This window comes from Bombyx mandarina, chromosome 04, assembly GCF_030267445.1.
Source record: "Bombyx mandarina strain Sakado chromosome 04, ASM3026744v2".
In the NCBI taxonomy this organism is placed as follows: domain Eukaryota; kingdom Metazoa; phylum Arthropoda; class Insecta; order Lepidoptera; family Bombycidae; genus Bombyx; species Bombyx mandarina.
In genome coordinates, this window is record NC_143211.1 from 7,960,492 (window position 1) to 7,988,374 (window position 27,883).

The following is a 27,883-nucleotide window of genomic DNA, read 5'->3' on the forward strand; positions in this document are numbered from 1 at the left end:
CGGTGTTTGAATCCCGCAGGCGGGTACCAATTTTTCAAATGAAATACGTACTCAACAAATGTTCACGATTGACTTCCACGGTGAAGGAATAACATCGTGTAATAAAAATCAAACCCGCAAAATTATAATTTGCGTAATTACTGGTGGTAGGACCTCTTGTGAGTCCGCGCGGGTGGGTACCACCACCCGGCCTATTTCTGCCGTGAAGCAGTAATGCGTTTCGGTTTGAAGGGTGGGGCAGCCGTCGTTACTATAAATGAGACCTTAGAACTTGTATCTCAAGGTGGGTGGCGCATTTACGTTGTGGATGTCTATGGGCTCCAGTTACCACTTAACACCAGGTGGGCGGTGAGCTCGTCCACCTATCTAAGCAATAAAAAATAAATAAATAAAATATAAAGTATTTTAAATGAGAAGATGGGAAAAATCGAATTATGCGGTACATTCATGCAGGTGATGCCTAAGAATTCACAAAATATTATAAAAACATAAAACATACTAAAAAGTAATTCCATTTAATTAAAGAAAAATATGATTTAAAATAATTACATACAAAACGTAAGTAAATTATGACACAAATAAATGCCACCTTAATCAAAATCAGCCTTTGTAAACTAATATACCTATTAAGATTTTAATTTTCAAACACACCATCTCTGTACACTCCTTATTTCATGGCGAAATTTCTTTGTACTCAATATTAGTTACAAAATTTTTAATTATATTATACATAGAGTACCTGGTTTTTGTCTATATCATTACATTGGGTTCATTTCATTTCCAACTTAATTATCTATATGCTGCTATGAATGTTAATTTCTAAATTAAACTTAATTAGACTACATACAATTATTATTTTATGAAAGAACTATCGTAATTAGTGATTGCCATAGGTTGTATCATGAGAATTTATGTTTTATAATATAACATAAATGATTTTTTTCAGAATAATACCAATACTTCTTTTTATAAAATAACATTTAAGCAAGAAAACCATTGTTGATGGAATGTAAAAGATTCATAACATTCATAGTTTATTACAATAAATTTCCTGTGAAAAACTTTTAAAATTACATCATAATGCTGTTTGCTTTCACTGAATAATAGCAATGATGAGCCATTAGGAACTTTTAACTTTTAATGAATTTTAACTGGAATAGGTAAAGCAATTAACTAGAAATTGTTATATCACAGTTAACTGAATTTGCATCACAATAGCAATGAACAGTCCATGTAATCTATAAAGTAAAGCAGCTACAGTAGAAGGTGACTAAGAAATATTGTTTTATATGACTTTCCAAAATTTATGGCAGTCTTGTTTGATGTATATTACTGTTTAATAAAATAGAGGATTGTCATACATTCATGTAGTAACTAAAAATAATTATACAAAAACAAATAAATCTAAATATAATATATAATGAAAACATTCATTAACTTTTGTTTGCAGTTGCAGTTTCTGCATTTAAAATAATTACACATAGGCTTCTACTCTGCGACCTTTAACTTTGTCAAAAAATTGAGACCATGATATCAAAGTTTTACCAGACCATATCCAAAAGCTAGATGTTATACCAACAATCATTGTCATTAGATATTTAATCATAAACATTTCAAACTTTGGTCCTTCTATCTCTTCATGAATTATCGGACAAGGAATTGAGTATTGTCGTATCGAACACATGTCTCGTTGCCATGCAATCATCCATTTGTCAAAATTAACTTGTTCATAGAACAAACATGCTATGACTATGAGGGCAGGCACGGTGTATAGTACACCGAACACACCAATGCGAATCATCAGTTTCTCTAATTTATCAGTTTTAGTCCCATCATGTTTCATTACAGTTCTGATCCGAAACAGTGAGACAAAGCCAGCTAGAAGAAAGATTGTTCCAAACACTAAATAGACACATAAAGGTGCCAACACAAATCCTCTTAAAGCTTCTGCATCCCATAATCCAACGTAACATACACCTGACAGTACATCACCTGAAATTAATAGTTGGAATGATTTTACTTTCTACTACTAAAATAATAATAAATTGTGCAATTACTGGTGGTAGGGTGTTGAGGATGGTAGAGCCTATACAAAATTGGGTGCCACCACCGTGCTTACTTCTGCCTTAAAAAGGTAATGTTTTTTGGTTTGAAGGGTGAGACTGTCATTCTAGTATAAAACGGGACTTAGACCCCATAGCTCAATGTAGGTGATGGCTTTTACATTGTTGACGTCAATGGGATTGAGTAACCACATTAGGTCAGTAACCATATGAGCTCACCCACCCATCTAAGCAATAAAATGAAAAATACTGCACCACTTGTTCTACAAGTAGTGTAAGCTTGGACAGATTAATAACATTGTCTTGCCTAGTTCAATCAAGAATCAGTCACATATTCCAGTTTGCCATTAATTCGATATAAATGAAACTGACCTCATGTCTAAACTGTCATGAAATCAATTCAGTAATTATTTAAAACCAGTTGGACATACATTTCTTTATCCAAGTTGTTATGCTAATAAAAAAATTAGAACACATGGAAATGAGAAAAAAATCACTAACCATCTACTTTCCCCATTGCTAGAATAGATATTGTCTTCACAGCTGGTACTGCCCAAGCAGCAAGATGAAAATATTGGGAATTTGCTTCTATTGCTTCATGTCCCCATTTTAGGCCAGCAGCCAAAAACCATGTCAGGGTTAATATGACCCACCATATACTCGAAGCCATACTAAAGAAATATACTATCATAAACAGTATTGTGCATGGCTCATGTTTTGTACCTTGTGTGATAACTGATATGTTGGGTAATCTTGTTCCACTGACAGCAGAAACAAAAGGCCCTTGGCAGCTTATATTATCACCTGCACTCCAACCCATTATGTAGGCAATAGCTACCATTAGATAACAAACTGACAAAAATATTATGGGTCTTTCTGGATACCTGAATCTATCTGTATCTATTAAAAATGTTAGCACAGTAAAAAGGCAACTGAGTGCACACAGGACTGCCCAGATTCCAATCCAGAGCCTTGAAAAATTCTTTTCATCTTTACTGAAGAACATTCCATTGCATGGGGCTCCACAGTCATGTTCAACTCTATTTCCAACTTTAAAAGAGTATTCAAGATCTAAATGTCTTGGTACTTTGAACTGCACTGGGCACACAAACTCATGCAATCTAGTCGGATCTCTCTCCATGTTAGATTTGAAGTCAACCTTACGAAACTTGGTATCAGTGCGTTTTCGAGATTCATGGGCAGTATTATTGTCACCAACACATATGTTATTATCAGATACTTCAGGAAATTCAGAACATTCAAGCTCAGGGGGCCAAGGAAAATCAAATTTTCGTATGACGACATCACAGCTTTGTTTTGCAGCTTCACATAAATGACGACAAGGCGGTATCGCAGAATCTAGTATCGTGCAAACGGGTGCATAAACTGAACACAAGAAGAATCTTAGATCAGGAGAGCAATTCAGTTTAATGAGAGTTGTAAACAGAAGCATGTTTGCGGCTGCATCTTCTTGTCGTGCTTGATTTAAAATATTCGGAAAAATGGTTTGATTATAACGCAATTTCTGACAAAACTGAATGGTAATGGGTTCACAACGTCCATGTTGAGGTAGACTATCGCCTTGATAAACAATCTCTCGAGAACCTTTTGTTAACGCAAAAAGACATAACAGACTGAATATAATAACATAATGTTTCCAAAATTTTGCCATATTGATCATGTAGAGTTTACCACATAAATGTTATTCATCACAAAACATTTCGTACAGTGTCATTTTATTAAAATTGTGGTATTTTGACCCACGTTACATGTAAATATTTATCTCTTTAAAATGTGTCTTATTTGATATTAGCATATTATGACAGACTTTAATTAGTACATAATATCTAAAGCTGATTTAAGTATTGTTTTCTGAAAACTGAAAAGTTTTTTTGTTAGAAATTACGAGAAATTCACAAAATTGTTACGGTACGAATAGAATACCAAGTAACCAAAGCAAAAATACATTTTTTTATGGGATTTTATGACCTGGTAACTAAGACCTTTAGGTCATGTCATCTTTTAATTTATATTCTTATTTTTAAGAAAAATGATAACATGGAGTGAAATGAAATGAAATAAAGATGATTAACTTGAGATATTAATCAACTGGAATGAAATTAAATGAATGAATTTAGTAAAAACTTTTTTTATTAATTGTTATTTCAATGAAATTGTGTTTATATTTTGTCATGATCTTGTACAGCCCGTAATATATTAGAATAATAAATAAAACACGTAAACATGTTTAAAATTGTGGCTCGGAGTGTCAATAAATCTGAAATAGATGTAAATAAGACACATTTAAAACAAATAATATTTAATCCTAATCTCAGTTAAAAATTACAATCCCCGAAATATAAATGGGTACAGTCGGTGCGATTCTACTTTTCAAAGTTGAGCCATTAATTGCCCTGATAGATAGCATTATTATAAATTAATTAAGCATTACTGACCATTTGTTAATGAAAAGTCAAAATATGAATTTGCAGATTAACAAAGCAGTCACCTCGATTATATATAAAGTGTTTAATCAATGCTTCGATTTAAATTAACCCTGTATGGTATAAGGCCTGTATTCTAGCTTTTTGTGTTCTGAATATTGTAGTATTTGTTGGAAGGACAGCATCACGACCTTCCAACACCTTCTCCTGATGTTCACTCATGTTGCCGAGACACGTTTCTATACATGCATTAATCTTGCACAGTGTCTTTCAAATTTTACTTTTGATGTGCGGTGTCATTCTGAATTATATTTTCTCATATACAAGTCAACACAATGTTTTCAAGTATTTAATTTATGTTATAATTAATTGCTATAGCCGCTAGTCCACCCTATCAGTGGTAGCAGAGCGTGGTTACATAAATATCTAGTGGCAAATGGATGAAGCATATTAAAATTTAAAATAGTAAGTAAATGAGAAAATAAAAAAATTAAAATGAGCTCGAGTATCAGAAACATAGAACCGCTGAAAAAATCAAACTATGATACCTGGTGCTTACAAGCACAGGCGATTCTCGTAAGATACGATTTGTGGGAATACGCTAGTGGTGCAAAAGCGTTAGCGGCAACTACGACTGCCGAAGAAAAGAGTGCGTTCCTAAAGGAAGACTTAAAGGCAAGGTCAGAGCTAATTTTACTTATATCTCCACCAGAACTGAAACAAGTTAAAGGGTGTAATACATCCAAGGAGGTATGGGACAAACTAAAATCTATTCACCAAAGTTCAGGGCCGGCAAGAAAGGCTATGTTATTAAAGCAGCTAGTATTAAAGAAAATGACTCCACAAGAAGATGTGAGAGACCATCTCAGTAATTTTATGGATGTAGTAGGTAAATTAGAAGACATGGATGTCAAAATTCATCCAGAGTTATTAAGTATAATGATGTTGTACAGTTTACCTACAAATTTCGATAGCTTCCGAACGGCAATTGAGTCGAGAGATCTTCTACCAAGTCCTGACAGTTTAAAAATAAAAATCGTAGAAGAATACGAAGCAAGAAGGCAAACCGAAGATAGTGAACCTCAGGCTTCAGAAGCTTTCTACACAAAGACGAAGAAAAAGGTACAATTTTGTAAGGATTGCAATAAGAAAGGGCATTCCACAGAAGCTTGTTGGTCAAAGAAGAAACCCAATAACCCCAATAAAACTAAAGGTCAAGAAAAGACATTTAACATCTGTTTAACAACAGGAACATCGAAATGTAAAGGCAATTTATGGTGTCTTGACAGTGGCTGTACGTCACATATGACGGGTGATAAAAGTATACTCCATAATTTAATCCCCGCGACTGACACTCTAAAGCTAGCTTCAGATAAACATACGACCGAAGTTAAAGGGAAAGGAAAAGCCGAACTTTATACAAAGGATCGACGCTATAAAATTAGTCTTTCTGACACATTATATGTACCTGATTTATCGAATAATCTAATTTCTGCAAGCAAAATTACGGATCATGGCTATAAGGTTCTATTTGAAAAAGAACAAGCCAGTGTCATAAAAGGCGGGAAAACTGTATTAAAAGCTAACAGAAGAAATGGATTATACTATCTTGAATTTGATAAACCGGAAGAGACAGCAAACTTCGCACCTAGTGATGAAAGCGAAATTATGAAATGGCATAAGAAATTAGGTCACATCAATGAAAGAGACCTAAAAGAAATGGTTAAAAATAAAATGATGCGAGGACTCGACTTTAAAGAAAAAACTTTGGGTACCTGTGAGACTTGTATCAAAGGAAAATTTTCCACTTTACCATTCCAAAGCCATGGACAAATAACCTCTACCGAAGTGCTCCAGATAATTCACAGTGACGTGTGTGGCCCATTTGAGAACGAATCAATGGCCGGATCAAAGTATTTCGTAACATTTATTGACGATTATACAAGATACTGCTGTGTATATTTCTTAAAAGAAAAGAGCGAAGTAATCGATAAATTCAAGGAATATAAAAACTATGTTGAACTGTTTCATAAGAAGAAAATTCAAAATCTACAATCTGATAATGGAGGCGAATACAGGTCTAAAGCGTTTGACAAATTCCTCAAAGATAACGGTATAAGCCGAAGATTATGTGCACCTTATACCCCCCAGCAAAACGGCATGAGTGAAAGAAAAAATCGGTCGCTGATGGATAAAGCTAGATGTCTGATGATAGATGCTAATATTCCTGCAAAACTTTGGGCAGAAGCAGTAAACACTGCAAACTATTTAATAAATAGAAGCCTAGCAAGAGCTCTCAAAGGCAATTCCCCATATGAGAAATGGGTACAACGAACACCATCAGGAAATCACCTACACGTATTCGGAAATAGAGCGTTTGTGATGAACAAAAACCGAAGAGGAAAATTCACAGCCAAAGCGACAGAAGGAGTATTCTTGGGATATGCGGAATATACAAAAAGTTTTAGAATATATATACCCGAAAGGAATGATGTTGTTATCAACAGAGATGTAAAAGTAGTCGAAAAGATGCATTATAGCGGTACTCCTGCTGAGAAACGCGAAGGTCTTACTCCAGAACCTGAAACAGAACAAATTGAAATTCCAGAAAAAAGAAACAACATTAATGAGAACTTACCTTTTCAGGAACCTAACCCCCTTTATTCCAGCTCTAGTCAAGATCATGTTGATGAACCATCTCCCTCAAGTGGAAGACCACAAAGGGACGTGAGACCACCAGCATGGACCAAAGATTATGAGTTAAGTCGCTGCGTGACCATATTTACGTCAGAAAATAATGACGACTATGACTGCTCTTTATTAACATACAAAGAAGCTGTGACTGGCATCGACAGACGAAATTGGGAGAAGGCGATACTTTGGTGCTGATTAACGACAAAGGGAAGATCTTCCACCGAGCGGGTGATATTGCTCGGTAGACCGACGGTCCGAATGTTGTTGTTCGGAACTTGTATATATGCGCTTTATCTTGAAAATGTCGTAAGCGAGATTCAGGCATCTGTCAATTATCTTGCGTTGTATGATGGCTACCCGCCACAATACAATCTGAAATGGAATCATTACAGAAAAATAACACCTGGGTATTATTAGTAGACAAGTCAGAAGCCAAAGGACACAAAATACTGTCGAACAAATGGGTATTTCGGATTAAAGATGACGGTACGTACAAGGCTAGATTAGTCGTACGTGGATGCGAGCAGAAAGGAAACCTGGATTTTGAAGACATTTATAGCCCAGTAGTAAGTCAATCTGCATTAAAAACTTTATTAGCAATTGCCGCATCAAAATCTTACTACTTCATGACATTTGACATCAAGACAGCTTTCTTATACGGAGAGTTATCAGATGAAGTTTATATGAAATTGCCTGTTGGCTATGAGACTAACTGCAATACTACTGAAGTAGTTTGCCGATTAAAAAAATCTTTGTACGGATTAAAACAAGCTCCATATACATGGAACAAAACTTTTACCCCAGCGATGTTTGATTTGGGATTCAAGACAATCAAAACAGATCGATGCGTTTTCATAAACGAAGATAAATCAATAATAATCGGACTATTCGTTGATGATGAACTTGTCATAGGAAAAGATAAGAAAAAGATCGAAGCTATTTTGAAGAAACTTGAAACCAAATTTCAAATGAAAAAGAATGAAAATCCAAGTACTTATCTGGGTATGGAAATAAAAAACTCAAAAGAAGGAATAATTCTTACTCAGAGATCCTACATAAATGACGTACTGGAAAAATACAACATGAAAAATGCCAAACCTTGTGACACGCCCGCAAGTAGCGATTCAAAGTCGATACAGGAAACTGCCCAGGAGAAGGAATATCCCTATAGGGAAGCAGTGGGAAGTTTACTGTACCTGTCTACCAGAACCAGACCAGATATCGCACAAGCGGTCAATCTAGTTAGCAGGAAGGTCGAAAACCCCACTAGAGAAGACGTTACAAAAGTGAAGAAAATATTCAAATATTTAGTGGGAACCAAACATAAAGGCATTTTGTTCAAACGAAACAAACCGATAGAGAGCATCGATGCTTACAGCGACTCGGATTATGCTGGAGACCCATTGACGCGAAGAAGCACTTCTGGTTCCGTGCTAATGATAGCCGATGGACCAATATCATGGGCATCCAAGAGGCAGCCTATAGTAGCGCTATCGTCGACTGAAGCCGAGTACATAGCCGCAGCAGACTGTTGCAAAGAGGCATTGTATCTCAAATCTCTATTACAGGAAACAACCGGTTTGGACGTAAAAATAAATCTACATGTTGATAACCAAAGTTCGATTCAACTTGTGAAGTCTGGATCCTTCAACAAAAGGTCTAAGCACATAGACGTGCGGTACCATTTTATACATGAACACTTCGTGCATGGATTAATAAATATTAGCTACTGTCCCACAGAAATTCAGTTAGCTGACGTAATGACAAAACCATTGTCAAAAGTAAAATTTGAAAGACACATTGCAAGATTAATGCATGTATAGAAACGTGTCTCGGCAACATGAGTGAACATCAGGAGAAGGTGTTGGAAGGTCGTGATGCTGTCCACGTATAATTGTCTATGATGCACTATATTTGAATTTGTATTATGTTCTTTTTACTTTTGATGTGCGATGTCATTCTGAATTATATTTTCTCATATACAAGTCAACACAATGTTTTCAAGTATTTAATTTATGTTTTAATTAATTGCTATAGCCGCTAGTCCACCCTATCAGTGATGCTGTCCACGTATAATTGTCTATGATGCACTATATTTGAATTTGTAATAAGTTCTTTTTACTTTTGATGGGCGGTGTCATTCTGAATTATATTTTCTCATAAACAAGTCAAAACAATGTTTTCATGTATTTAATTTACGTTTTAATTAATTGCTATAGCCGCTAGTCCACCCTATCAGTATTCCCATGGAGTTAATAAGTACCTACAACTAGTTATATAGTTAAAATACTAATTCTATGAGTATTCCTTAAAAGAATCGACTCGAATCTACTATTAGATTTAATACTTAATCGTCTTAGTTAATTAAATTCTCAAAGTAATCTTATTTCTCTTCTATATATTTTTTTCATAATATAACAAAATAAGAAAAAAATAAAAGATTTAGCTTAAAGACTAAGCTTTAAGATATTATTAATGGCCAACATGAACAGTTTCCTTCGTTTTTTATTATTTATAAACTGTAAATAATTAAAACGGCGAAAAAATCTTATTACTTGACACTGGCTAATGCACAAGCCGTGTGAGCCACAATAAAAAATAAAACAAATAAATAATATTAATAAAACAAACAAACGTTAAGTTAGGACCCTCTAAAATAGGTGTAATATGTATTATATGTAATCATAGTTATTAGGTACACTTTAATAGCACAGGAACAAAATTAATGTTACATGGAAACAAGGCCAAATAAAATTACAAGCTTCTACTTTGAAAACGTATACGTGAACCTTTACTACTGGAAAGTAAACGTAACTTTACCGCACTGTTAAATATTTTTTATTAATATTTCAAATGGAACCTAGTGAAAATTTAGACTTTGTAAAATTAATTAACATAAGAGCTAATATTGATAACATTACGCCTCACAAAATTGCTGTAGTAGCTTTCATTCGTGAATATGGACTTTTAAAAATAGAAGGTTTGTAATTGAAAGATGTATGAATTTATTCAATTAAAAAGTAAAAAAAAACACTTATTTCGGATTATTTCAGCAAAAAGAATGGTGGATTGCGCTGTGGCTCCAAAATATAGAAAGGATTTTTGTATGCTAGCCCTCAAATTAATACAGGTAAATATTTTATAAGTTCAGCTAATAAACCATTTAGTAAGATTTATAACACGAAACTATTAATTTGTTTTTGAAACAAATTGCTATGTAATGTAATATTTCTTCTAAAAAAATTAATATTGAATATGATCAACTTTTATTGCTCAAGACGGGCAAAGAAGCTCATAGACAAACACATATTAAGTAATTACCAGAATGCATGATGATACCTACAAGAAGGCTTAAAATATGCTTTAATACCAGTAGCCTTTAATTTCTATCTGATTGAGATGTGTACCTGCCTATTTCTACTGTGAAGCTATTAGGAATTCCATTTTAAAGGGTCAGTCAGCCGTAATACAAGAAAATTGAGATAAGCTTGCCCATAAGCAATAGTAATAAACTATTTTGTTTTTTTTTTTTACTTTTGTAGGCAGACCAGCGTATGACCCACTTGATGTTGAGTGGTTACCGTCATGCATGGAATGCCAGCAATGGCAGGGGCATAACCAGGCCGCTGCCTAGATTATGAATAACAATATTGATTACAGTGTCCAGACATGGAGTTCAAAGAATTAGAATCACTTCTCACGGATGGTCGGTACAATTTATTAAGTGTTCACCTACAAAATTTTTGTGTTAGACTGCAGAATATTTATGTGAATGGAATTAGTGCTCTTGTGGACTGTGTCACATCAACTGTTGACAAACTTATGATTGAGCAGAATGAGACCAATCCTTGTATTATAACAAGGTACAGTGTGTTAGGTGAGTGTTATAAAAAAAAGTTTATGTAATATTTAAAATAACTAAAATACAACAAGCTATAACAATGTCTAAACGATTGTAGTAATATCTTTTTTTCTCCTACCTACACCGAAAGTTCAGTTTTCCTCCCACTGTACCGGGAAGAAAGTCTAACTTTTCCTCTCGCTGTACAGGGAAAAAAGTGTAACTTTTCCTCCCTGGGTACTGACAAGTGCGCATGCGCGTTAGTGTATACGTCTGCTCTCACGCACCTAAAATTCTCCGCCATTGTTGTGCTTGGATAATTTGCAATATTGTGTTTAGTGTAAAAGTGAAATAAACAAATAGCAAGAAAAACTAATATGTGCACCGCGGGAGTTTGCCACCCTCGCCTTCAGCTTAGGTGAGGTTTTACACGCGGGATGAGATGGACCAGCCTGCCGGTTCGGAACGCGATACATCGCCGACCGGGTTGCTCTTCTACAGTCAGTTTGGCGACGACAACGCAGACCGCTTCGCAGGCCGCAGCCGCTGACGCGTCGTCCCATCCTCCTGATGCCAGCGCGCTAGAGTGACGGTAGCGTGCGGCGCAGCTTCAGCCCCCTCAGATCGACCCGTGACCATCACCGGGAGGAGACTGCCTCCTCACAGGGGCCGGAGCTGGACGAACGCCCTCTTCCGACCCCCACCTCGGCGGCGGCGGGCCGGCGCCGAGAGGGAAGAAGAGCTCTCCCTCTTCCGTTCCGCCGCCTGGACTCGCAGAAGTCGAGCATCACCTGCCAGGACCCATCGCTGTCGAGCATCGTAGTCACGACGTTCGGAAGCGACAAGTCCGGTCCTATTTTTGCAACGAGGACGCGGCGCTGCTCCGCGAAAACAGGGCAATACGCGAGCGTGTGCTCCGCCGTGTCCTCGTTACAGCCACTGCAGTGATGGCACTTCGACGTCGGCTCCCTCCGGGCGACGAGGCGCTGGTAGCGACCGAAACAGCCGTGTCCCGTGAGCACCTGCGTCGCCCGGAAGGTGAGTCGTCCTCGATCGCGATTCACCCAGTCCCAGAGGACCGGGCGGATCGCCTCGACGGTCCGTCGCCCATAAGCGGGGTCCGCCAGGCGGCGAGACCACGCCTCGAGCACGGCACGCCGAGATTGAAGCTTCCGCGCTCGAAGTACTGCCGCGCCGGGACGCGGCTCCCCCCTGGAGCGAAGATTGCATCGCCACGCGTAATCCGCAGCGAGCGCCTCCGTTTTCAGGTCCCAAGGAGGCGTCCCGGCGGGCACGCACGACGCCTCGAACGAGACGGTGCGGTACCCGTGAACCGTCTTGACCGCAATCGCGCGCTGCGGACGTCGGAACGCTCGGTCCACTAACGGTGCTTCTAGGTACCTCAAGCACCGGTCATCGTTCTCGTCGAACCCGTCGCTTGCGGCTCGACGAGTAAACTAACCCTCAGGCACAGCCCACTGAGTTTCTCGCCGGATCTTCTCAGTGGGTAGATTCTGCGAAGCACGGCTCTTGCTAGGGTTCGTGTTAGCAACGTCGTCAGATTTGAGCCCCGTGAGCTCTTCTACTAGTTAAGGCGACGCTGATATAGCTTCACAAGGCTATCAGCTTAGGTAGGAAAAAAAAAGCTGCGACGTATTCGCAGGTCAGAGCGTGGCACCACACGGGAGCCCCGTACAGTGCCATTGACCGCACCACCCGCGTGTAGAGGCGGCGCACCACCATGTCGGGACCACCGACGTTCGGCAACAGCCCACTCAGCAAGCCGGCGGCCGCCATCAGTCGGGGACCCAATCTTTCAAAGTGAGCACGGAAGCTCCAACGACCGTCCAGTACGACACCGAGGTACCGCAACCCGGTCGCCTCGATCTCGACGCGAACGCTTCCAATCACGAGGTGGGCCCGAGGCAGCGCTCTCCGGGCACCGTGAAACCCAGCCTTCGAATCCTGCCGACGACGAAGGCCACCCCGCGCAAGAAAGACGGGCAGATTCGCGCAAGTCCCTCCTCCGGGCCACGACCAAAGTATCGTCCGCGTAACAAACTACGCTCAGACCCTGGAGCGGGGCGCTAATGGCGCCCCGCAGGACCCAGTCGTAGCTGATGTTCCACATGAGAGGGCCAAGGACCGACCCCTGTGGGACACCGCGTTCGACGGGGAAGCGGAGCACCGCCTCACCGTGCTCGGTGCACACGACCGACCTGTTCTCGAGGTAGGACCCGATCAGCCGACGGAGATACGCAGGGACGCCGTGATACTCCAGCACCCCTGCGATCACGGACCAGGGCAGGGCGTTGAACGCATTGGCGATGTCCAGGGACACCGCCAGTGCAACTCCGCCCCGGCTCACAGCCTCCAGAGAGGCACGCACGCACGCGCATCACCGCGTCGATGGTCGAGAAGCCCTCCCTCCATTCGAACTGCTCTGCTGACAGATCGGGACCCACCCCCGTCAGGTGCTGGACGATGCGGGCGGCCACCACCCGCTCAAGCAGTTTTCCGGCCTCGTCCAGCGACACGATGGTTTTATGTGTTAGCCTACAATATGCCACTTGTGGGTTACCACCATCACCAGTATACTTATTATACAGTATAATTTAGACTTTGACCACATGTCTTAAGGTGGGTTATAACATTCATGTTGTGCTGTACATACTTTGTGTACTTTCGTGCGGTTGATGGCTCAGGCATTGGCTACAGGGCTACAGGGCGGTGTAGTGTCACGCCGCGACAACGTTGCGACGTCCGCAGCGCGCGTTTACGATCAGGTCAGTTTGCGGGTACCACACCCTCTCGTTCGAGTAGGCGTGCGTGCTCGCGGGAACCCCTCCCTGAACCTGGACCTGGAAGCGGAGGCCCGGCGGAAGTTTTGGCGTGCCGTGTTTGAGGCGCGGTCCGTTTTGCGGCGACGGAACGTAGAGGCGATCCGCCCGGTTCTCTCGGTCTGCGTGACGGAGATCGGACGTCGGGTGTAAAAGTGCAGGGGGGTCGTTTAGTGCGGTAGCGCCCTAAAAAAGGGTGCGTGTACTTATGTACGCGCGTAAGAAGTTATACTTTATTTCTATTAAATTTTTTTTTTTTTTTAAATATTAAATAATTAATAATAAATATTTAACGTTAATAATTTAATAATATTTAGTATTAATTATATTAAATAATAATTTTGTCATTTATATTATTAAAAAATGAATGCTAATAACACAACACATTTTTTACGAGTGTACATGCGCGAAAGTTCACCTGCGGCTATATTCAGACTCGCCAAGTTACGTCGGTCATATTGTAATGAGCGATTTAGTGGGCAACTTCAATTCTGTTAATTTTGTGTCACGGTGCGTGCGCATCGTAAAATTTCACTCTCATAAATTTTTCATAACGCGCCTAAAGAAGTATAACTTCAAAAACATTTTTGAGCCCACGGTTGGCAGTCGCGGACCAATTCCACATACCCCGCCCGGACCCTAGGCGTGAGAATCCCGTAGGAGGTTTGGCCCCTCAGCCAGAAAAAAAATCAATGTACTTTGGTAATAACTTAACACCGTGTGGTCACAAAGTTGATCACATATCCAAGTAATAAATAAAGTTATATAAGCAGTTCAGCCATAACTTTTAAAATCTATTGAACCATATAAACTAAGTTGCGTTCCAAAGCTATGTATAAATGTAGAAACATATTGATCACATACACTCAAAGGCAGCTTGGTAAACAATTATAACTGAATTTATGAAATCGCATACTGTTTTCAGGGCTGTATCTTAGAAGAATATTGTTGAATTTAGAGAAATTAACATTTGTGCAGACAGTTGCACTTTATAAAACATTTTGTCTCTATTATCAGAAGGGCAGGCCTGGCCTTATGATGCGATCGTTAAGCAAGGAGGTCAGTCTTAATTTTAAAAATATATTAAATAAATACCCAATTTTGTACTGTACAATTATATGATGAAAGATTGAATCTTGATTGTATTTCTAAAGAAGTTGGGATAAAAGTAAATTCTTCAATTATGGTGATAAATTTTGTTAAATTAATGAATGAGTTTGTGTTGATTATGTATAATAAAATTTTGATCTTTTCAGAAATTAAATAGTATGGAAGGAGTTGGAATATCAGCAACTAATGAAGACCCACGACCACTTGAGCTGTCAATTAAAATGAATATTGTAGATCGGAACAAGTATGTTTGTTTTGATTGATTTGTGCCTGTGGGTTCAGGTAATCAGTTATCACCAGGTTTTCTATGATTTCGTTTACCCACCTAAACAATAAGGGCAAGGAAATTGTTAAAAAATCGAAACTGGTAGAATAGATTGAAGAGTAAATTTCAAATTTTTCTGAAACAAACAAAACGGAACTTACCAAATGAACAAAAGCAACTAGTACTGGTACTGGTAATTTTTATTAATAAAATTCCAAAAAGAGATTCGTTCGTAATGACTAATAAACCCACCATTCTCATGCCTCTATGACTTGATATTACAAATCCATTGGAGTTACTGCTGCTCTCTATTTTCAAACCAGACGGTATGACTGTTATTATCGTGCTAATGGTCAAATTCATGACTACCAGTAATTACGCAGATATTAAACGAACTTTTTTATGCATCTAACAAGTTTTTTATTCAATAAGCAGTGTCCTTAGATTTTCTTCTAGTTTATTGGAGGAAGGGCAATGGTCAAGGAAACAAGCAGAATTATTTACAGCTCAGCAAGCAAATTTGTTACAAATCAACGAGAAAAAAGCTCTACCACCACCTCAGTTGCAAAAAATGATAATGCAAATTATAAATGATCTCCCAGACTACTCAGATATTGTAAGTACGCATTGTAATTTACTTAGAAGTACATTTCTTATTGTTTATGAATGTTTATTATTTTTAGCATTTTTTAAGTTTCTTGAATTGCTTACGAATGAAAGAGTTTTGTGGTGCTCAAGATTCACTTTATAATTGTTTTGATCGGACCGTATTCAGTTTACCCGGAAACAATATTTGCACGGATAGAAATAAACATTTCCGTTACGCGGCTCTGAATCGAGCTGCAATGCACACACATTTTGGTCACAAGTGAGTAAAATATCTCTTAGAAATAATCTCTTTTCAGGTACACTTATTGCGTGGGAAAAAAGTGAAACACGTCTTTCTATTCCTATCATAATTCGTAATTAACAATATAAATCTTATATATTTTTTGGCTTTGGTAAAATTAAAATTCAAAAGCGGATTGCTGGAATGGATTTTTCTAATTGATTTCTTTGTTAGGTATACTATATTTCGTTTAAAAGCATAAGAACTCGAAGCGCGGTCATAAACTAGTTAATTAAGTTGAACTATTGAAATGTAATATTATTGAAAACTATCTTAAACGGCCAAAGAGGTGTAAAGTGTATTTTTTATACAATTTTTTTTTATTCCTCCCCCTTGCCTCGTATTCCTCACTGCTGAGGGTCGTGACCAGTGGCAGATTAAAGGTCCAGAGCGCCCTAAGCAATCACTTTATCGGCGCCCCTGTACCGGCCATAAATGGCCATCATAATACTTATAAATTTTAATTACGATGATGTTGTATCATCAAACCCTAGACTTTAGTAGGCTAGGACCCTTGTACTTACGCTAATGCACGAATGAAATATGACATTATAACTGTGAAGAAATCAAGAGGGACGACAGAACGAACATAATATTATAATAACAACAACCCGTAATATTGCATAATCGTAGTATATCGATGCTTGTGCAATATAATCTATTATAGATTTAGATTATAGATCAGCATTTAGTTCTTAATCGTCGATATGTTATTTTCTTTATTTATTTAAAAGTTCTGAGCTCGCGCGCCCCTTGTAACTATACGCCTTACGGATAATCCTCCTCTGGTCCTGACCAAACTATTGGACTGCGACCCGAGGCCTTTTTCCATCCACTTTACCAGTCATGATGAGCCTCTCGAGATTGTTATCATTTTGTATTTATTACATAGCCACAAATCTGCTGTAGTGCCTGGCCAAAATAACTTGTTTCTTTTATGGAAAAATTACGATAGAAATATTATTGCCTAAAAATATAAGCACTCGAAATTAATATTTTTTATTCTATTGTTATTAATATTTATGAGCTGTGCCTGAAAATAATCGGAAATCGTTTATTACCAGAGAGCTAGCAATGGAGAGCGTGCGGGAGTCTGTGTCTCGTGCACAGGAGGCGGGGGACAGTGCATGCGTAGGTGCGGCGGGCGCGTGGGGTGCGCTGGCGGGAGGGCGGGCCCCCCGCGCCGCTCTGCTCGCTCACGCACCACGTTCCCCCCGTGCGCCCCGCTTGTTAGCCTCGGCCGCGCAGCTGCTCGCACAGCACGCTGCGCTCAATGCAGCCAAACCCGCCGACGTTTTTCAGGTTAGGCCCGATGTTAGCTTGCTTTCTTTAGTAGATATCAAATCAAATCTGAGCTCAGATAGATAGTTGTATTTAAATGTAAATATAAGTATGCGTGTAAAAATAGTATCTACCCTGAGCCCCAGTAGAGATGTCGTCACCTATTTCGTTCGAACACGAGGTCGAAGTCAGAGTATTGTATAATGGCTGTCACGCATATGGACCTCTGTCACTGTCATGGAACGTATAGCTGATTTGCGCTAGAAACAAGCAAGATCGTGCTAACTATTTATGCGTGCTCACAATGCACTTTGGCACAACTAATCGCAGGTCTGATTTTTATACTTTGCACAGATTATAACCAGAGGAGATACGATTAATTATCTCCATTCAATGACTGATTTGACCGTGGCGGGACTCGCGAATACGGCTGCTCTTTGGGCGCTGTACGGATTCACTGAAATGGCTTCAGTTAATTGCCAGCTTCTTCTCAATCTCAATGCTAGTAAGTTTTGTTTTGAATACAATATATCGTAGATAAATCTTATCAATTTATATGCAATATAAATTATTAACTGAATTAATTTACTGGTGGTAGGACCTCTTGGGAGTCCGCACTGGTAGGTACCACCACCCTGCCTGTTTCTGCCGTAAAGCAGTAACGCGTTTCGGTTTGAAGGGTGAGGCAGTCGTTGCAACTATACTGAGACCTTAGAACTTAAATCTCAAGGTGGGTGACGCATTTACGTTATAGATGTCTATGGGCTCCAGTAACCACTTAACACCAGGTTGTGAGCTCGTCCACCCATCTAAGCAATAAACAAAAAAAATACTGCTCGTACGCAACTTTAAATATTTCTATATTCCCAAGAAGCTTTTCGGTAATCCACATTACCACATCATATTATAATCTTTACAATGAAATGTTGTGTGAACTTGTGGCGTGTTGTTGCAGAATGCAGTGTCGTGTCGGAGGCGGCGGGCGCGCTCGGTGTGGCGGCGTGGCGCGGCGCGGGCGGTCTGTGTGCGGCGCTGGCGGCCCACTTCCCCTGCCCCGCCACCGCCGCGCTCGCTGCACGCGTTTGTGCACACCGCGCGCTCTTAGCTGGTATAGAATGTTATACGAACACTATCTGACTAATTGGAACTGATAGACACTATGAAAATATTAGTCGTCGTGGCCTAAAGGATAAGACGTCCGGTGCATTCGTATCTAGCGATGCACCGGTGTTCGAATCCCGCAGGCGGGTACCAATTTTTCTAATGAAATACGTAATTAACAAATGTTCACGATTGACTTCCACGGTGAAGGAATAACAATCTTGTAATAAAAATCAAATCCGCAAAATTATAATTTGCGTAATTACTGGTGGTATAGGACTTCTTGTGAGTCCGCACAGGTAGGTACCACCACCCCGCCTATTTCTGCCGTGTAGCACTAATGCGTTTCGGTTTGAAGGGTGGGGCAGCCGTTGTAACTATACAGAGACCTTAGAACTCATATTTCAAGGTGGGTGGTGGCATTTACGTTATAGATGTCTGCTCCAGTAACCACATAACACCTTGTGGTCTGTGAACTCGTCTACCCATCGAAGAAATAATAATAAAAAATTAATTCAAAAGGCTCCTTGTCGACATTGATGTCTATAGGATCTTGTAACAATTCAATACAAGATGAAGTATTTGCTGAATTATTCAATTATTGTCATTCGTTCTTTTAAAGACATGAATTAATAGTCGTACTCGTCAGTCAGTGCAAGAAACGCAAACGATTTTTACTTTAAACCTGATATAACCCTGCATTTACCAAATTTGATTTCACAGGTAAATGGGAAGAGGCAGATGAAGGTATACGCCAGCTTGCATCATCGGACCGATGGGAAAGTCAACTATTGAAGGCTGAAATGTATTTCTTAAAGGGTGATGCGATGGAGGCTCTCGATTCTTTACAAGACGTATTAGATTTTTGTAAAACTGAAGACGATAGTTACCATTTCATTTCATTGCGACTGAAAGCCATGGTACTCATGTCACAAGTACAACAATGCTTTAGTAGCGTACAGTCTGCGAACATTATGCTGTTGAACGAAGCTTTAGCCTTAGCAAAGAAGTATCACTTGCATTATTGGGCGACAACTGTTGAAATGCACATAGCCAATGTACAGTTGAATATGGGCTGTTCGAAAAACGCATTAGTTCTAGCTAGAAAAGCATTACCTTTCATTATGGCGCACGGTAGTGCGTATGATTTAGGAAGAGGTATTTATTTTTTCAACTCAAACTTAAGTGTTAAAAAAACAAGAAAGTAATTTACTTTTATTGTTCCAGCCATGTTGCTGTACACGAAATGTCGCATAGCTTCAGCACCTATATCAGGTGAATCACGCACTAACGTACTGCAGTCCTGCTGTGAGGCCCTAGAACTAGTTAAAAAGAACTTCACTAAAGTCGGAGCTCATTCTCGATTGGTTCAAACTCTGTATTTGCAGGTATTTAATTATTGTATGCTCAAACTCAATCATTAACATTTAAATATTGCCAATACGTATTCATTACCAACTGAAGTATTCCAAGTACATGTTTAAACTCGACCACTTATAAGTTCAAATTGTTATAAATATGTATGGTCTTATTTAATTTTGTCTATTGCTATGGGTAAACAAGTTCACAGCGGAGCTGGTGTCATGTCTGGACCTCATCAAAAAACACAATGTGAACAGCATCACCCTTTTGAAGACACGATGTCGAAGTCTTAATTGCATTGTATTATTTTAAACGAAATATTTCATAGTACATGATACGGATACGTGGGGTTTCGTATATTATGTATTCATAAAATTTACAGGTTTGATACCTACACCGCCGTCAGCAAGATCATTTTCAAATCTTGACATAACACTGTGAATGGTTTAAATGTTGTAATATTCATAGTCACAAATATTGGAGGCCATATTTAAAAAAAAAGTCAAATAAATAAAGGGTTTATTCTAAATTTAAATAAATAATTGGGGATAAATCACACACGGTCACCAGACGCAAATTAGGATTCTCTGTACTTGTCCAGAGATAACCGGGGACATATTATACTTAATAAGTTTAAATATATACAGAACGCGCAGTTGTTAGCTCGTATCATGTATATGCATGTTTGTGCAAAATATGAAATTTGCAATTTTTGTTTCAGGCGCATTTGTATAATGATATTGGTAATCAATCAGCTCGGAATCAATGTGCGTGGTTATATAGACAACTTGATCAACAAAATCCAGTCGAAGCAACTAAAATGTTATTAGTCATGTATTAACAACAATACCGAATTGTTACATACCACTAAATTATATTGAATTGGATTTATAAAAAACATAACAACATTCAAAACATTTTATTAAATGAAAAAAATGAACATGTCACTTTTTTTATAACATTCACATTTGAAGAAATGTAGTAGTTTACAAATCGATTTACTTAATATAATTTATCATTTAATACAGCTTTTTTTACAATTTCATTCATTGTCACCCTTATATCTCTACTGAGGACCTCCGCTACTAGAACTTTAGTTTCAGGTTGCCTTTCAGAATCAACGTAGGCAGTTTCGCCTAATATGGGAGTGTCATTCCAACAGTGTCCCAGTGACGCTTGGGATTCGCATATCCTGCCAAGCTGCAATAGTAAAGATGTAATATCTTCTAGTAGTGATGGAAAGGCGATGCATATCCTTTCCAGAGACTTGAGAACCGGTTGGAATAATTCCAGACGCAAATCACTAGGTAATACAGATAATAGTGTTGAAAGAGTATTCACACATAGTCTGGCTATTGACATTGCTTTAGGTAAAGCATATTGGATGGACAAATGAGATACTAGGTCAACAGCAAATATTTGTTTTTCTAGAGAGGCTTGGCTTAATAGCTCTGGTATAAAGTCTAAACAGATATGCATTGATGGAATGCCTTGTACTGTTACTGGTAAAAGTTCTCGGGGATAACCTTGAAAATGCACAAGTTTTGCTAGAGAGGGTTCTGATATAAATATTTGATGTAAAAAAGAACAAATTATGCTTCGGACTTCGCGAAGGGACCACATAAGTTCAGGTTTTTTTTGGTCATCTGGTGTTTCTAGACAGGCTTCTAATAATATTTGAAGGGCCGCGCTCTCTTGAGCTGCAACTAAAGCATTTTTTAGTTCTTCTCTTTCTGAATCGGAAGTTAGTTGGCCACTTTTTTCTAATAAAGGTTTATCGAGCAAGTGACGTGATAGTTGACTTCTAGAAGCTGCCAAACTTGCTTCAAGAATTCGTAAAATAATTTTTAATATAGGTCCACATCTGTATACTCGCATATCACAACGCAGCACTTGTAAAGGATCAACTAAAACATTTTCTTGTGTAATAGTAACATTCTTAATGCCTATGCCGTTAATATCTAGAAGAGCGTTGATCGTCATAATCCACAAACATCGGGGTAAAACAGTATTAAGTCGTAACCAAACTTCCCGATATAACTCTTGTATATGTCTAGGAACTTTATCACCTAATACACTTTTTATATATTTAACGAATATCTCAGCAAAAGGCCAAATATCTGTAGGATTTTTACTTAACATCGCTTTTAAAACTTTTCCTGTTTTGTACGGATTATCATCAATGTTTAGGAATCCATCGTTTATTGTGGTTTCGGAAAGATTGAAATCGACATAACAGCGACTCATATCAGCAAACACTTGGTCGTCCATCCAGTCATCGACTAAAGATAATTGCGGGAAGTGTGTTGCTAATAGTCGTAATAGTGGACTAAATAGACCTCCATAAGAGAGTTGATTTTTTTGGGCTTGGTGCAATAGATATTTTATTGGCAATTCTGATAAAAATGCTGCTGAATAGCTTTTCACCTTCCTACCGTTAGCAAGCAACGTTGCCGTGTTTGACAATCGCACATCTTCGTAAAGTAGCAAATAATAAATCAATAACAACTGCGAAGCTAACGTTGGTTTTTCTAGTCTTATTTCTACAGATTGTTCAATATTATCTATTTCCATGGGAGTTATTGATTTATTTTTTACATCAAAATTTGCTCCAAAAATAGAGTTTCTAAAAACCTTACGGATTTCTTCTTCCATTATAGGTTTGTTAACATATTCGTTAGTACCCTTGTTGTTTATAACAAGGATAGAATTGACATACACCTCTACCAGTGCTGGCATAACAGGATGTAGAGGCGCTGTACAGTTACATATTTGTCGGTAAATCCAATTTTTAATTGGCACTTTGTGTTTCGAAAATGCTCTAGATTTTAGTAGTTGATGGATACAATGAACTGGCAAATATCCTGGAATATTGCTATTGAGATTAGCTGTTACAGGAACTTTGACTGCATGAGCTGTCACAACCTGCAAATGTAATTTAGGCGATCTAAAAAATTCAACACAAAGTATAACGAAGTTGCCGTAGCCTAAAGGATAAGAGGTCCGGTGCATTCGTAGTTGCATGCGACTGTGTCGGTGTTCGAATCGCGCAAGCAAGTAAAATTTTTCTGATGAAATATGTACTTACAAATGTTCACAAATGATTTCTACGGTGAAGGAATAAATAACATCGGGTAATAAAAGTCAAGGCCGCAAAAATTACAATGTGCGTAATGACTTGTGATAGGGCATTCTGTGAGCCCGCACAGTTAAATACCACCACTCTGCCTATTTGTCCAATGAAGCAGTAATGCGTTTCGGTATGAAGGGTGGGGCAGTCATTGTACTGTAATAACTGAGCCTTAGAACTAATGTCTCAAGGTTTGTGGTGGGTGGCAGAATTTACGTGTTAATGTCTGTGGGCCCCGGTGACACTTTCAGCCAGGAGAGCTGGGAGTCGTCCACCCACCTAAGCAATAAAAAAGTACTTGTAATATTCCTTGATGTGTTGTAATGTTACCTGCTCTGTAAATATTTCTTGTGTAAAGGCTTGTTTTATTCGAGCCAGCCCATTAGGTCTTACTGGAACACGCATACCAAGTGTTGCACACACTAGTTCACCTACTGCCGATAGTTGTCCGGAATGGAAATGTATGGCAATCAGCAACAACATCTCACCAAAAGATGCAGTAACACCAGAAGTGCTATAAAACAAAAATCAATGTCTTAGATTTGAACAGACTGTGTACTTTTCAACGGTGTTAAATCTAGATAAAAATACAATATTTATCATAATTACAATTTTAATTTTTTTTTAATACTTTGATAGGTTGACGAGCTCACAGCCCACTTGGTGTTAAGTGGTTACTGGAGCCCATAGACATCTACAACGTAAATGCGCCACCCACCTTGAGATATAAGTTCTAAGGTCTCAAGTATAGTTACAACAGCTGCCCTACCCTTCAAACCGAAACGCGTTACTGCTTCACGGTAGAAATAGGCAGGGTGGTGGTACCTACCCGCGCGGACTCACAAGAGGTCCTACCACCAGTAAAAAACAATAACAATAACGACGAATCACGGACACCATCATCAGGCCACCAACTAGGATTCTTCTGGATTCACGGGTGGTAGGACCTCTTGTGAGTCCGCACGGGTAGGTACCAACACCCCGCATATTTCTGCCATGAAGCAGTAATGAGTTTCGGTTTGAAGGGTGGGGTAGCCGTTGTAACTATACTGAGACCTTAGAACTTATATCTCAAGGTGGGTGGCGCATTTATATTGTAGATGTCTATGGGCTCCAGTAACGACTTAACACCAGGTGGGCTGTGAGATCGTCCACCCATCAAAGAAAAAAAAAAAAAAAACGGTAGTTTGGAAATCAGAGACTGACTATATAAGTATTAAGTATAATAAGAATTAATATATAATAAAATATTAGAACTAATTTACCTTTCGAAGTAGGCTTCCTCTTTTACCAACCATTGGACCCATTCTATAGCTTTTTTCTCATGATCTGGAGCAGCTAAAATCATAGTCAATTAAATTAGAATTAGTACTGCTCATAATTTGAAAAGTCTTCTTTTACAATTTCTTGGTAAGTAGCAGGGTGTATTGTGAGCCTACAGAGCTAGGTACTATCATCCTGCCTATTTCAGCCCTAAAGCAGTCAAATATTCTGGATTGAAAGATGGGACAGTCATTATATAATACAATTCAGACTCAATGCATGCAATGAATGGTGGCATTCACATTCTGATGGTGGCTGGTGGTGATGGTGGCACATGTCTAGTGGCTTCAATAACAACTAAATACCAGATGGGTTGTGCCATTTATCTATGTTGTAAAATAAATAAATCTTACCCATTAAGGATGGACATGCTAAAATCATACATAGACTTAATGAGACAAATCTGACTCCAGCAGGGGTTGGGGGAGGTTTCTGTGTCACTAGTCTTAGTAACCAAGCTACTTCATCATCCTGAAACTTAATACTGGCAATGCCCCTCAATGCACAGTACAATCTTAGTAAAGCTGAAGCATCTACTCCAGCTGTGGCAGCTTTTAGACGAATTAATAATTCTTGTCTTAACTTTGTCAATGCAGCATGACCATCACCTTTACCTCTTTTGTGTGAATTTCGTAAAAATGTAGCAAACCATCCTCTAGTAGTTTGGTCAGATCCAAGTAACAGACCTGATATAAATGACACCTAAAAATATACAGAACCATTTAAAACAAAGTGTACAGGACTTTGAAATCATATTGAATTAATGAACATAATTGACACAACTGCTTATCTCAGCTATTATGAATTACAAATATCATAACATAGTCAATAATAAACATATCATAGTCATGTCATTTTAAGTTCAATATTTATTATTATAGTTAATTGATTTTAATAATAACTTACAAGATCATCTTCATGGTGAGTCAAGGTTAAATTAATGACTAAAGATGGTAGACGTGAAGCAGATGCTGCTTTTGCTCTTATGGTGGCAGCAATAGGTGGAAATACAGCACACAAGGTAGCTAATGCCTTTGCTCTGATGCCACCTTCTTCACTTCGTTCAGCATTTAATACAAGTGATTCCGCTACTGTAAGGCAACATTTAGCATTTACATGACATACTTTAAAAAACAGAATTATACATATAGTATAAGATATTTTTGTCATAGTATGTAGCAATAAGCAGCTGTCAATTGTGTGTATACATCAGGTGCTGCAATAATTTCGTTACATAGTTCACAGGAACCCTTAAAACCTGGAAAGGCTCATCATTACCAACAAAACAGAGCCTTCCTGAAAGGCTTGAGCCTCCATCAAAATGATGGTCTGATCATGTTACTCAGCAGCTAGAAATGCTGGAACATGGAGCTCTCCACCAGGCATAAGATATGAATAGTTGGAGAGAAACAGTGAGACTGCAGAACAGAAGAGTTACAATTCTGAACAATGAAGGAACAACCAAGAGAAGTTGCAATAAAAATGTTTACCTTCCTGCAACATGTCGGGTTGATTTGCTACCACCCATGATATTATAGAAGGGCCCTTATTTACATAAAGGAGAACCTCAACCACATCACAGATATTTAGTAAATTAGGTATTTCAGCTAAACTTATACATATAACATCTGTGATTTCTTCTAAATACACATCATTATCAAATAATTCAGAGGGCTTAATTGTATATTCAGCATTTGTATTTTTTGTCTGATTGAACTCGACTAATTGTGCTTGCATTTGTAATACTTCTGATAGAACAAGGCGAACCCTTCTAGAAGAATCAGACTGTTCAAAATCACTTGCAATACCATTAATTATATTTGGAATTAGTGTTGACTCAATGCATTGCGATCCACTTTTTTGCCTGAAAACAAAAATGAATTTGGTAATCAGGTCAAGATGAATTAGACTTAATTAATTCTCAACTTAATTTTGTCAAGCAAAAAATTTACCTCATTTGTTGTTCTTTTTTTACATCTGCTTCTAGAACATGAAATTCTATAGATAGAAGTGAAACTATGAAATTTACTAAATCAATGCCTGAAAGTAGTGTAAGTATATCTTTCTTAGCTTCTGCACAGTATCTGGTGATATCTAATGGAGATATCAAGGCCATTCGGACAAGACATGGTATTATGGGTCTTATTTCATCAGGACTACATTTCATAAGACCCGGAATATCAACATCTTTTAGGGCTTTGAAAACGTGTGGTTGAACTGGTTTCATGAATTCAATATCCATTATGAAAGTATATTATAAAACATCACAAGCTTTTAATATTAATGTTGGGAGTAAAACACAAATCTACATATACATAGTAGATACTTGAACTAGCAAACTGATCACAATATTAAGTTCCATAGATTAGACACCATTAGACACTATATTAATGTTATGTTCTATGTTGATCACTAAAATACAAACACCTTTTTTTAAGGGATTTTATGACCTGGTAACTAAGACCTTTAAGACAAGTCTTATTTTAATTTGAATGAAATTTTTTTATATGCAAAACTATATTATGAAATGAAATTATGTTGATTAATATGAAGCATGGGATGAAATGAAAACGAAATGAAATGAAATGAGATGATATAGGATGAACTATAATCTCAGTAAAATGGTGGTTATTTATTGAGACTGGACTTTTTGGCGGGAACGCGAGGAGTGAAGTTTGTGATTTGTTTTATTTTGTCCATTTAGTGTTTCTTCAGGTTTAAATTTGTAAGGCTCAGTCAGGAGGAGAAAGTGTGCTAACAGCTGCAGGAAGCACCCCCGGAGAGGGCCTAATAGCTAATATATATATAATAATAATATACAATAATATAATAGATTTCGGTCAAAAACGCGGCATAGTGAGAAAATTTGGCAGGTTGATTCTACTTATTTTAACAAAAAAGCGTCTAAGAGAACTGATAGTGGATCGGGTAGATCTGTTGGGACACGTTAAGGGTAAGTTCTGCATGAGCTGGATCAAGAGCACAGTTAGCGGCTGCCATGATGAGAAAGTTATGGCGCCGAGCCGCTGCGTCGTGGCACCGTAATAGTTGCGAAATAGCGCTCCGCTCTGCAACTATTTCGGCGCAAGGCCCTACGGCGGCGATCCTGAATCGAAACTATCTTTTAGGCTTAATCTCGTGTTTTTTATTGTTATTATTATATTATTTAAGACGTTTCCACATTAGCATATTATATATGCTAATATGCTAATGCTTAGCCGTACCTATGCTAGTTTTGTATTGTATCACCTTTTACGAAGGGACATTTTACTCCGCTTGCAGATCATCGGGTAAAGTCTGCCAAATATAAACATGATGCGGTCACGGATAGCCTTAATATGAGGACACAAAATCGTGAGTGCATCCTACACACTTGTCTTTTTTCCTACCTAAGCTGATAGCCTTGAGAGGCTATATCAGCGTAACCTTAACTAGTAGGTGAGCTCACGGGGCTCAAACCTGACGACGTTGCTAACACGAACCCTAGCAAGAGCCGTGCTTCGCAGAATCTACCATCGGATCGGAAGCGCGACCCACTGA

General features: G+C 38.4%; 3 protein-coding genes and 1 pseudogene across 6 annotated transcripts; 1 reads left to right on the plus strand and 3 right to left on the minus strand.

Moving 5' to 3' along the window:
* Positions 1-496: 496 nt before the first annotated feature.
* Positions 497-4,035, minus strand: fz (frizzled class receptor). The gene is made up of 2 exons (XM_028185092.2): positions 2,565-4,035; positions 497-1,992 (listed from the first exon to the last, which is right to left on the minus strand). The coding sequence occupies exons 1-2, from the start codon at positions 3,742-3,744 to the stop codon at positions 1,475-1,477; spliced, it is 1,698 nt and encodes a 565-aa protein (XP_028040893.1). The 5' UTR covers positions 3,745-4,035; the 3' UTR covers positions 497-1,474.
* Positions 4,036-9,326: 5,291 nt separating this feature from the next.
* On the plus strand, positions 9,327-20,913 carry ida (anaphase promoting complex subunit 5 ida). 4 transcript variants are annotated; one of them, XM_028185119.2, is made up of 13 exons: positions 9,327-10,181; positions 10,255-10,331; positions 10,862-11,078; positions 14,808-14,941; positions 15,139-15,236; positions 15,714-15,873; positions 15,941-16,125; positions 17,211-17,448; positions 17,782-17,932; positions 18,383-18,535; positions 19,252-19,686; positions 19,756-19,916; positions 20,612-20,913. In XM_028185119.2, exons 1-13 carry the CDS (start codon positions 10,055-10,057, stop codon positions 20,729-20,731), a joined length of 2,256 nt encoding a protein of 751 aa, XP_028040920.2. In that variant the 5' UTR covers positions 9,327-10,054; the 3' UTR covers positions 20,732-20,913. The 4 variants fall into 4 exon arrangements, with proteins under 4 accessions (XP_028040920.2, XP_028040919.2, XP_028040921.2 ...); XM_028185118.2 differs by having other exon boundaries at positions 9,330-10,181; positions 15,702-15,873; XM_028185120.2 differs by having other exon boundaries at positions 9,330-10,181; positions 15,702-15,873; positions 19,252-19,347.
* LOC149503099 (uncharacterized) lies at positions 11,681-12,272 on the minus strand (annotated as a pseudogene).
* Positions 20,795-26,757, minus strand: IntS2 (integrator complex subunit 2). Its single transcript, XM_028185117.2, has 7 exons — positions 26,296-26,757; positions 25,834-26,207; positions 25,250-25,434; positions 24,697-25,045; positions 24,286-24,358; positions 23,351-23,534; positions 20,795-22,815 (listed from the first exon to the last, which is right to left on the minus strand). The coding sequence occupies exons 1-7, from the start codon at positions 26,583-26,585 to the stop codon at positions 20,893-20,895; spliced, it is 3,378 nt and encodes a 1,125-aa protein (XP_028040918.2). The 5' UTR covers positions 26,586-26,757; the 3' UTR covers positions 20,795-20,892.
* Positions 26,758-27,883: the final 1,126 nt, after the last annotated feature.